Below are 12,029 nucleotides of genomic sequence, written 5' to 3' on the forward strand. Positions count from 1 at the left end.
GGTAGCCGGGACGAGCGGGAAGCCAGGGATTGGGGATAGATACAGGAAACGGGATCAGGCTGGATACGGGTAGCCAAGACAGGAGAACGGAGCTTGGACCGGGGATTGATACAGGAAATAATCAGACAGGATACGGGTAACTGGGACAGAAGAACGGAGCTTGGATCGGGGATCGATACAGGAAATATATTCAGGCAGGATACGGGTAGCCGGGACAAGAGAACGGAACTGGGATCGGGGATCGATACAGAAAACAGATTCAGGCAGGATACGGGTAGCCAAGGCAGGAGAACGGAGCTTGGACCGGGGATCTATACAGGAAACAGGTCAGGATCAAATCGGGTTTACTTGCATGCGCTGAGGTTCGTTGACGGCCTGACCAGGAGTGAACAAGAATGACGTGCTTAAATAAGGTGAGGGCTGATTAGGGAACGAGTGGCAGCTGGGGCTGAAAGAGTGAGGGCAGGTGAGAGCAATTGACAAATCGTGACACTCGAAAGTTGAAACCTGGGCTCCCATCGAAGTTTTTTTTTTTTGTTTCCTTTTAGTAACAGGTACCATTATAACCACAAGAGGACATTCAAAGACCAATCTATGTTTCTTAAAGTCAGAACAGTTACTATATACATTATTTGTAATTATGACTATGCTTTCTGTTTTTACCCACTGTAGTCTCCGGTATATGAAGTGCACTTACAAATTTCTGGCCATTTTTTTTTTTGGGCTTATGGACCGGTACTTATTTACTTCTTGTTTTATTTACTTGTCGCCATAATATATCCATTTATGAAGTCGTTATACTATCTCTACATTGTTCTAAGGTGTGCTCTGATTTACTGTGTGAAGGGAGTTCTTGAGTACAGAATGTTCTGTTCTACTCTCTTTTATTAACACCATTATTATTATTATTATTATTATTATTATTTTTATTCTGATAAAAACTTCAAATGGCTCACTCCAGCTCTTGCTTTTCACCTGTCTCGTCTTGCAACCTGTATGTTGATTAAAACACGCTGAGGAGGAAAAAGTCCGTCCTCTTCAATTGTTATAGATATATATCCATCCATCTATCATCTTCTTCATATCCAGGGTCTGGTCGCAGAGGCAGCAGCCCCGTCAGGGAAGCCTAGTTAACCCTATTCCCAGCCACTTCATCTAACTTATCTGACAGGATCCTGAGGCGTTCCCAGGCCAGTTTAGAGATGTAGTCTCCCCAGCGGGTCCCGGGTCTTTTCTGGGGCCTCCTGTAGGCCGGTCATACCTGATACACCTTCTGAAAGAGGTTTCCTTATCAGATGCCAGGCCACTTTAGGAGGCTCAGCTCAATGCAGAGGAGCAGCAGCTCTACACTGAGTCCCTGACCAAGCTTCTCACCCAAACTCCAAGGGAGAACTAAACCTCCCTGTGGAGGAAACTGATTTCACACGCTTGTTCATTTGGTCATGTCTCAAGTTTCATGACCATAAGTACGTCGATCGACCGGTAAATTGACAGCTTTGCTTTTCTGCTCAGCTCCTCCTTCTCCACAACAGAACGGTACAGGGTCCGCATGACGGTAAAACTGCACCATTCTGTCTGTCGGCCTCCCATTCTAACTTACTCTCGCGTTGTGAACCAGACCCAAAGATCGTTGATTTCCACAACTTGGGGCAGGATCTCACCCCCAACTCAGGAATAGAATGCCACCCTTTTCCAACTGAATCATGTTCCCGGTGTTGGAGTTGCTGCTCTTCATCTCGATATCTAGATAATATATATATAGATATTTCAACAACTATGTATTAAAATTATCTGAAAAGCACAGCATCAACATTTAAATACTTCTGAATGTATAATTTTCGTTACAAATATTTGTGATTTAACTCGAGTGTCATTTTGCGCTCCAAACTGTTTCCTAACATTATCGTACATATGCCACTTTAACTCGAGCGCTGAATAGTTTTTGCTGAGCATGTTTATACAGTATTCAGTTTGGCATACACAATGCCGGAGAGAGATAGAGGAGTCTGTGTGCAGTCAGCTGGTCAGCTCAGAATATGTTGACATAGGATATAAGTTGATTAGTTCCATTTGGACGTGACTTTTGGGGTTATTCCATTCAGCGCTGTCTGCTCTTTTGTTTGCTTTTTTATTGAGAAGATCTTGTGGATAACATTCACATGTATGGGTTTTGTCTATCTACAGATTGCATAAGGGGCCCCTCTCCTGCTCTACCCAACAAATACATATTGGGAGTCTCAAAATGGATTAGAATAAAAGTGGGAGAGCAGTCACTGTCTCTGAATAGGATAGTAAGCCGTCTCGTTGTGTGTACGCTCCTGCAACAGGAACAGGGGCTGAAATTGCATAGTTTGCTCTAACTTTCTTGAACAGTAGGCAGATATAAAAAGTGTCTATGCATAGGTAAACCAGAAAATTTTGAGTCAGAACCAGTTCTTTTCACAACTCGTTTTAGTTAAATAAGCCTTGAAATTATGTTCCCCAGTCCAGCACCTTTTGGAGCGGAAAGTGTAAGAAAACAATTAAGGCACATTGTGTATGACAATGCTGTGGTTTGGAAAATTTGAGTCTTGAACACTTGTTTTCGATTGCACTACACAATACAGCGGCATCTAGTGTGCCTCCAAGTAACATTTTTTAAGTCAGGTCAAGTCATGTTTATTTGTTTAGGGGTGACTCCCTATTGGTGTGTGAGTGTGTGTGTGAATGGGTAAGTGTGAAGCACATTGTAATGCGCTTTGGGAGGTCTTCATTGACTTGAAAAGCGCTATATAAATGCAGACAATTTACCTTTTAGCCCTTAATCACAAGTAGTCTCAACGGGCTGCACAGACCACAGATGATTGGAAAATACAGACTATTATTACACAATCCCCTGATCTAAAACCTACACGTGCGCAAAAAAAACCTCAAAAACTTTAACATGAGAAAAATGAAACCTTGACAAGGGACCACACATCAGGTAATCCCCCTTCCAGGATGACCAAGCTGCAACATATCTTGCAATAGCAAATAATACACAAATTCAACATTAACTATAAAATAATAATAGGTCAGATTTAAGAACTGTGGCTTCCACTTTTTTAATCTTTTCAAAACAATTATATATTCGAGTTAAATATTCTTGTTACATTGGAAAATGGGTTTGATCCCTTAGATATCATTTTAAATTCAAAAAAGTAAATTAATCTTACATATAATAATAATAATAATAATAATAATAATTTCCTTGTATTGTCATTCTGTGTAACAATGTACACAGACCGAAATGTCGATTGCACCTGACCCGTTGTAGCGAGCCGATGCAGCCGCAGCCAACAGAGGGCGCCGCCGACCACTTTTTAAGTCTTAGGAATGACTCGGCCGGGGCGCGAACCACCGACCTCCCAGTCTCAAAGCGGGCGCCCTACCATCTAGGCTACTGAGCTGGTATAAAACACATTCGTCAAAAGTACATGTTATTTGTCTTATTTCAGTTGTAAAAACGTTCCAGACAATGTAAAATAAGATTATAATTTCAAATCTACAAAGCATCTACAAATATTTTTAGCACATTGATAAAACCTCCTTAGAGGCTACACTGAAAATCCATTACAAGGAAAAAAAAGTGATAGGCCTATTTAAAGAGACCGCTTGTATTATTTGACCACGAGATGTTGCTGTATGGTGTAGTACAACCGGAATTAAGTGCTAAAAAAGCACAAAGAATATTATAAACTACGGGGTACTCAAAGTAACTACAACGCACATTTTTTCTTATTCTTTTGCCCAGCCTTTTTGAGGTTTTTGGTAATCATAGCAGCAGTGCATGAAAAAGATGCACTTTATACAATAGTTCATGTACTTATGCTTTTTATATATACTGGACTGTCTCAGAAAATTAGAATATTGTGATAAAGTTCTTTATTTTCTGTAATGCAATTAAAAAAACAAAAATGTCATACATTCTGGATTCATTACACATCAACTGAACTATTTCAAGCCTTTTATTATTTGAATATTGCTGATTTTGGCTTACAGCTGAAAAAAACTCAAAAATCCTATCTCAAAATATTAGAATACTTCCTCAGACCAAGTAAAAAAATAATTTTATAACAGCAAAACTAAATCAAACATTTGAAAATGTCCATTGATGCACTCAGTACTTGGTTGGGAATCCTTTTGCACGGATTACTGCATCAATCCCGCGTGGCATGGAGGCAATCAGCCTGTGGCATTGCTGAGGTGTTATTGATGCCCAGGATGCTTCGATAGCGGCCTTCAGCTCATTTGCATTTGTAGGTCTGGTGTCTTTCATCTTCTTCTTAACTATACCCCACAAATTTTCGATGGGGTTCAGGTCAGGGGAATTAGCAGGCCAATCAAGGACAGTGATGCCATGGTCAGTGCACCAGTTACTGGTGGTTTTGGCACTGTGGGCAGGTGCCAGATCATGCTGGAAAATGAAATACTCATCTCCATAGAGCTTTTCAGCAGATGGAGGCATGTAGTGCTCTAAAATCTCTTGGTACACAGTTGCATTTACTCTGGACTTGATGAAACACAGTGGACCAACACCAGCAGCTGACATGGCTCCCCAAACCATTGCTGACTGTGGGAACTTCACACTGGATTTCAAGCAACTTGGATTTTGCTCTTCTCCAGCCTTTCTCCAGACTCTGGCGCCTTGACTTCCAAATGAAATGCAAAACTTGCTTTCGTCTGAAAAGAGGACTTTGGACCACTCTGCAACTGTCCAGTGCTTCTTCTCCATAGCCCAAGTCAGACGCTTCTTCCGTTGTCTTGAGTTCAGAAGTGGCTTGACCATGGGAATACGGCTATTGTAGCCCATTTCCCAGACACGTCTGTGAACTGTGGCTTTTGATACCTGGACTCCAGCTTCAGCCCACTGTCTTTGAAGCTCCCTCAAATTCTGGAAGCGGCTCTTCTTCACAATTTTGTTAAGGCTGCGGTCATCTCTCTTGGTTGTGCAGCGTTTCCGGTCACATTTTTCCCTTCCAACAGACTTTTTGTGGATATGCTTTGAAACTGCACTCTGTGAACAGCCTGCTCTTTGAGAAATTTCTTTTTGTGTCTTACCCTCCTGATGGAGGGTATCAATGATGGTCCTCTGGACAGCAGTCAGATCAGCAGTGATTTAGTTTACTGAACCAAGCTGAGTGTTTTTAAGGCTCAGGAAACCCTCGCAAGGTGTTTCGAGTTAATTAGATGATTCAGGTGATTAGTTGAATAGCCTACTTGTATACTTTTTCATGATATTCTTATATTTTGAGATAGGATTTTTGAGTTTTCTTAAGCTGTAAGCCAAATTCAGCAATATCAAAATAATAAAAGGCTTGAAATAGTTCAGTTGATGTGTAATGAATCCAGAATGTATGACATTTTTGTTTTTTTAATTGCATTACAGAAAATAAAGAACTTTATCACAATATTCTAATTTTCTGAGACAGTCCAGTATATATATATATATATATATATATATATATATATATATATATATATATATATATATATATATATATATATATATATATATATATATATATATATGTGTGTGTGTGTGCCCACGACAATCCTGACAATATAAACTTAGTACTCATGTCATTAAGTTTGACAAAACATGAGTTAAACTCATATATAACATGTAAAAATTAAGCAACTTAGAACACTTACATGAATATGGTATTAATTTCATGTACTTTTATTTTCCTGAAGGGTGAGGATGGGAAAAAAGTGAGAAAAATGTTTTTTAAAAAACTGTTTAGAATTAGAACCTTGTGATTCAAGTGTCCTTGAATAACCAGAAATTGACAAATCTAATCTAATCGATCATTATGAAAGAGCTCCTTCTCGAAGTTTGTTCTTTGTTTCCCAAGACCCTAAGAAAATTTGTTTTTATTTTAAAATACTAATTGGGTCAACAGACTATTTTTTAATTTATTTTTTCACGAGTGGAACAATCAAGAGAGTCACATCTTCGGAGTTTAACCATTCACCTTGAACGCATACATGCTGTCAAAAATGGAGAATATTGATTCTGTTTGATCTGCTGGATAATATATATATATATATATATATATATATATATATATATATATATATATATATATATATATATATATATTTGTCAAATGCTAAAGAAGAGCATATTTAAAGTCACAGCTGGCAAAGGGAAGGGGAAGAAACGGGTTTCAAGCGGCAGGTCAGCTGGAGGTGGAGCGAAAAAAGAAAAACCTGCTCCAAGCTCCATCCATATTGCATGAAAGAGAAATCCACATTGCTCGTCCACCACCTCTACCTTCTAGAGGCTGTGTGCTGCATCCCATGGGTTCTGTTGAATTAAGCACAACGCCAGGTCCCGTTTGGCTCTCTGACTTTCTTATCTCATACTCTCCTTTCCGTCCTTCCAACCAGGGAACACCAATAGTGTTTTTTCCCTGGACTACATCAGCGGTGCCCTGACAGTCAACGGCCAGCTGGACAGAGAAAACCCACTCTACTCATCAGGATTCACTCTTACTGTCAAGGTGAGCTCATGATGAATGGGGAGGTGGGTGCAAATGTCATGGGAGATGTCATACAGATGGAGAAAAAAGTCGTCTCCATCGAGAGTTTCTTCTTACTCACGTATTGTTTTTTTTTATCTTCTCAATTAAAATTTTACTCAAGATTTTGTAGACTTTAGTCCATCATTTTTATTTTATAAAATAACAATACAAATACCACAAATTATAAATGTATGAATAATGTAAAATATGAATATCATTTATTATTATTATTATTATTATCATTGCCGTTCTTCTTCCCATTATTATCATTTGGTACCACTTTTTTCATACCAATGAACCTCAGCCAATTTCCCCTCTTTAATCATTTATCATTGAAACACCCCCTAAATAAGCAATCATAAACACAACATGGCACCTATTTACTCACAGCAAGACAAACTGTGTTGAATGCCGCAAAATCAAAAGGCATCTACAATGACGTTGTCGAATGCTAATAGCGACCGAGACGATCTGGGTTAGAGCTAAATGGGCAAGAAGAAATTGGGCCAACAAAAATTTTTTTTTTACCTGTACAAATATTTTGAAATGATCAAAAAAAGGTAAAAATTTACAGGGAAAACAGACAAGCAGACAGGTATGTCTTTTTCAGACTGATAACAGTACCGTATTTTCCGCACTACAAGGCGTTCCTAAAAGCCTTTATTTTTTTCAAAATCTGACCATGCGCCTTATAATACAGTGCGCCTTATTTATGGATCAACATTAAGTTTTCCAACTAACTTGCAGCCGCCGACTAGATTTTCCCCCGAACGCCAAGTAGTATGCGGTGTATGCTGGGATTTATTTACCGGCGTTTCATTGGCTAACCAATGTGTCAATCATCATTTGAATCGATCACTATTGGCTAAAGTTATTTGGAGGTCAAGGGGCGGATCTTTTTTATCATTTACAGGCTGACATTGGCTTAAACGGCAAAACAAAGCCTGCAATTGGCCGAAAAAGATGTGTCAATCATCAGTTGAATCGATCACTATTGGCTAAAGTTATTCGGAGGTCAAGGGGCGGATCCTTTATATCATTTACAGGCTGGCATTGGCTTAAACGGCGAAACAAAGCCTGCAATTGGCCGAAAAAGATGAATGTGTATAGCACGTAGCTGACGACATAGAGAAAGCATTTTTTTCTATTCTCCTGGATTTACTACCCTCACGGATGTAAGAGGACATTGGCTGCACATTATTATGAACACAACGCCTTCCGTGAGCTACTCCGGGTTTTATATTGTCCCTGTATCTTGTTTCAGACTGAACTCGATGTTTCTGTAATAAGCGGTGCAAAAAATGGATGGAATGGAGTGTCTATTTTTTAATTCAACTCAATTCCAAGTGTTTATTGTCATATGCACGGTAAAGTTGCGAGCGAAAAAGAAAATAGAAACTAAGGAATGTGTGGCATTTCTTGAATCCCAAGACTTTAACCTTCCGAATGATGGAACGATGCGTTTGAGTGACATTGTACGGACACCGCATCCGCACGTGTTCTCGACACGTATTTGCGTCTTTGCAAGCTTTGGGAATTTTAAGGGGGTAATAAGTTTGACTGAACTATCTGACTGTTTTGTCGACGTTCCCATTGTAGCGCCTTATAATCCGGTGCGTCTTATGAATGTCAAAAATAGGACCAAAAACGATTTTTTTCGGGGTGCGCCCTATAACCCGGTGCGCCTTATAGTGCGGTTCCCATGACATGAACTGTGCCGCACAAGCGCTAACCACTGCGCCGCCGTGCTGCGCTAGATATTTATACTCCTCACAATTATTTTTCGAACCAACGTCGTCTTTATGGCATTACTGGAACAGCCAAAGCCTGCCCTTGACCGCGTATTCAATTTTGTTCCACGATTTCCACACACCATCGGCTAAGATGTAACCAATAGGCTAAAAAGTGAACAAAAAAACTAAAATGTATACTCTAAAGCACTGGGCACACCTAGGCATTGGGGAGAAAAAGTATCAAACATGATTTGGCGCTTGGTCACCAACTTTCTCTTGTGTGCGGGGTACTGCGGAATATGGGGAGCTGCTCTTTTCCAAAACACATGCGTTGCTAAATAAAGATGACAGCGGTGACATCAAGAGAACATTTTAGACACCCTTTTGAGGATAAAGGAATTAATGTTTTTGCCAACATTATTCATCTACAACCCCGAGCAAAAAGTATTGAATAATCAATCTTGGGTCAGCCCTCACTTAGACATTTTATACTGTCTAAAAAAACTCAGACCACAACCATGAAACAATCGTAAGGTCATTTCAAACTGCAACATATTGGCATTCAGAAACACTAAAAGAAATGAAGAAAAAACATAGGGATGGTCAGTAAATGTTACTTTTATAGATCAAGTGCTGGGAAATAAATATCAAATCACTCAATTCTAAGAAAAAAAAATAGAATCATGAAAAACAGACAAATAAATAACAATGGAAGCATATCACTAGTATTTAGTTGCACCACCTTGGGCTTTTATGACAGCTTGCAGTCTCTGAGGCATGGACACGTTGAGTGACAAACAGTATTTTTTGTCAATCTGGTGCCAACTGTCTTTGATTGTGTTTGCCAGATCATCTTTGCAGGTCAACGCCTTGCTGTGGACATTTTTTATTCAAATTCCACCACTGGTTTTCAATTGGGTTGAGATCTGGTTTATTTGCAGGCATGACATTGACTGGATGGGTCTTTCTCCAAGGAATGCTTTCACAGTTTTTGCTCTGTGGCATGATGCGTTGTCATCTCAGAAAATGAGTTCATCATCCCCAAACATTTTTTCCATTGAAGGAATAAGAAAGCTTTCCAAAATGTCAATGTAAACGTGTGCATTTGTTGCAGATTTTATCACAGCCATCTCCCCAGTGCCCTTGCCTTATATGCAGCCCCATATCAATAAGGACTGTGGGAATTTATATGTTTTTTTAGGCAGTCCTCTTTGTAAAGCTCACCGGAGCTGCACCAAACAAAAGTTCCAGCGTCAACCCCTTGTCCAATGTAGATTTGTGGCTCATCATCAAAAATAACCTTCATCCACAGTCCATGATTGCTTCTCTTTAGCCCATTGCAGTCTTGTTCTTTTCTATTTTAGTGTCAAAGATGGTTTCCTTTAAGCTTTCCAATCCGACAATGCAATTTTCTTTAGGCGATTTTTCACATCATCACATACATTGACTCCAACTCCTCCCATTTCCTTTTTGTTTGTCTTGTTGTGTATTTTCTGTTTTCAAGACATATGGCCTTGAGTTGTTTGTCGTCATGTCTAAGTTTCTTCCTTGGCCTACCATTACGCTTCACTTTAATAACCTTCCCATGCTGTTTGTTCTTGGTCCAAATATCAGATACAGCTGACTGTGAACAGCCCATATCTTTGGCAACCATACGAGTAGAGTTACCTTCTTCAAGAAGTATGACGATCCTAGATAGATAGATAGATAGATAGATAGAAAGATAGATAGATAGATAGATACTTTATTCATCCCCGTAGGGAAATTCACACTTCCAGCAGTCTACCCCGTTGTTTAATAACAGATGAACATGATGCCCTAGGGGTGCTTGTAGCGAAGTGGATGACGTCACGCCAGTCCAAAAATTCGACATCCCTGCGGCAGATGGAAAACTTTTCTTTGTGAAAATCCAGGGATACACCACCTCGTGTTAGCAAGTCCGCCTCCTCTCCGATTCCCCCCGGCTTTCGTGTCTCTGTTTAGCGGCGTTGAAGCCGGATTGCTCCGGGTAGCTCCGGGTGGCTACACGTTAGCGTCCGGAATGCTAAACGTGAGCCACGTTTCCGCAAAACACAGCAACTGCGCTCCCTGTGCGCTTCGATGTTTTCCACCAGCACTCGATGATCTTATTTGATCCTGTATATGGTCTCAAATGACGTTTTTCTTGTTGGAGCCATGGTTCTTGCCAATCCACTTGGTCCAGGAGCCCTCCAAGGTGTGATAACTGCACTGTTTTTAACTGCTGACTAACAGACCTAATCTAAGCCAGCTGCCCAATTAAGGAAAGGAATATGATTGGGTGTTTCCTTATTTACTACTTAAAATGTACTGATCCATATTTTTTTCCTCAGAATTGAGTGATTTCATATTTATTTACCGACACTTTAAAATAAACATTTACTGACCATTGCAATGTTTTTTCTTCATTTCTTTTATATTTTCTGAATGCCAATATGTTGCACTTTGGAATAACCTTACGATTGTTTCATTTTTGCGATCTGGGTTTTTTTCTATGGAATAAAATATCTGAGTGAGGGCTTGCCCAAGATTGGTGATTCCATACTTCTTGCTAGGGGTTGTATTTTAAAACCAGATGTTTGACGGTACATTATCCAATGTTATTTTTTTTTCTACACAAATCAAGCCAATTATTTATATGTCTAAATGAAGCACAGGGAATGTTATATTTTATACACGTTACAGTTCCCTTTCAGTCAATTATTATTTTTGTTAAACAACACAGGGTTTGTTCTTTGGTTTTAATGCATAATGGAGTATTTAATCAATTAATAGATAAAGCATTTCTTCTTTGCCCGTTTTGGCTATTGCGGGACCTTTTTGGAATGCAACCCCTGTGAAAACCAAGAGATCACTGTATATCTAATCACGGTTTGAGGTTTTTGCACATACTTTTCATTCACATTTGTTACCGATGACATTTTTTTGAAATTCACTTTCAAGGTCAAGAGTTCATTTAAGAAGCGTAGCCTGATAAATAATACGCTCCAGCGCAATTGTTATCCTGATAATGTGCAAAGGCATTTGAGGCCTGATCCTTTGATAATGTCCCTTTTGCACTTTTCCGAAGGCGGTAAACAGCCAGCAGTCTGTCCAGGGAGGGTTTGTGGAACTGAGGAGCACAAGATAAAGGAATAGGATTTAGTGCCCTCGCTTATGTGAAGAGCTCTTATGTTGCTCCCTCCCTCTTCTTCTTTGTCCTCCTTTTTTGAAGTAGATGCTGTCTGGCAATCCCTTCGTCCCTGCCCTGAGCCTAAAGTGTATCACGTTTGCCTTGCACACCCTCTATCTCCTCAACTTGCAACCTCTGTTTTCCTTTTCCTTTTCCCTGTAATTTCTTTTCAGCCACTATTGTGCGCGATACGCTTTTCGGCAGAGAGGCTGCGTGAAATGCTTGTCGGAGAGCCGCGGAAAGTGGAAAGATATACAATCACGGAGCTTTTGTCATCGATGTGACTGCAGTGTTGAGTGTAAAGTTCAACTCGATGTTGAGTCGAATCATTTGCACTTGAAGCGTACGATCCTGCTTAAATATGACGTTCCTATTCCCACATTTAGATGAACTTGTTTATTGCTGGCTCAGTGAAAAAGGATCTTTCTGTAATTGTCAATGGAAGTGTATTTGTTCATGTATTAAGAGCATAAATAAATACACAAATAATACAAACAAACCAAATATAAAACAATATGGTATCACGATAATAAATACATCGAATAATCTAAATCAATA

The 12,029-nt window shown here is 39.5% G+C and overlaps 1 protein-coding gene across 1 annotated transcript in view; it reads left to right on the forward strand.

Moving 5' to 3' along the window:
• The window catches only part of cdh23 (cadherin-related 23), a 330,854-nt gene that overhangs the window by 179,455 nt on the left and 139,370 nt on the right, over nucleotides 1-12,029 (forward strand). The window contains exon 10 of the mRNA XM_088350886.1: nucleotides 6,415-6,527. Within this exon, the coding sequence (XP_088207012.1) occupies nucleotides 6,415-6,527 (113 nt within the window). The remainder of the gene's footprint in view (nucleotides 1-6,414; nucleotides 6,528-12,029) is intronic.

This window comes from Urocampus carinirostris, chromosome 13 (genome assembly GCF_059441175.1).
Source record: "Urocampus carinirostris isolate Australia breed hairy pipefish chromosome 13, RoL_Ucar_1.0, whole genome shotgun sequence".
In the NCBI taxonomy this organism is placed as follows: Eukaryota; Metazoa; Chordata; class Actinopteri; order Syngnathiformes; family Syngnathidae; genus Urocampus; species Urocampus carinirostris.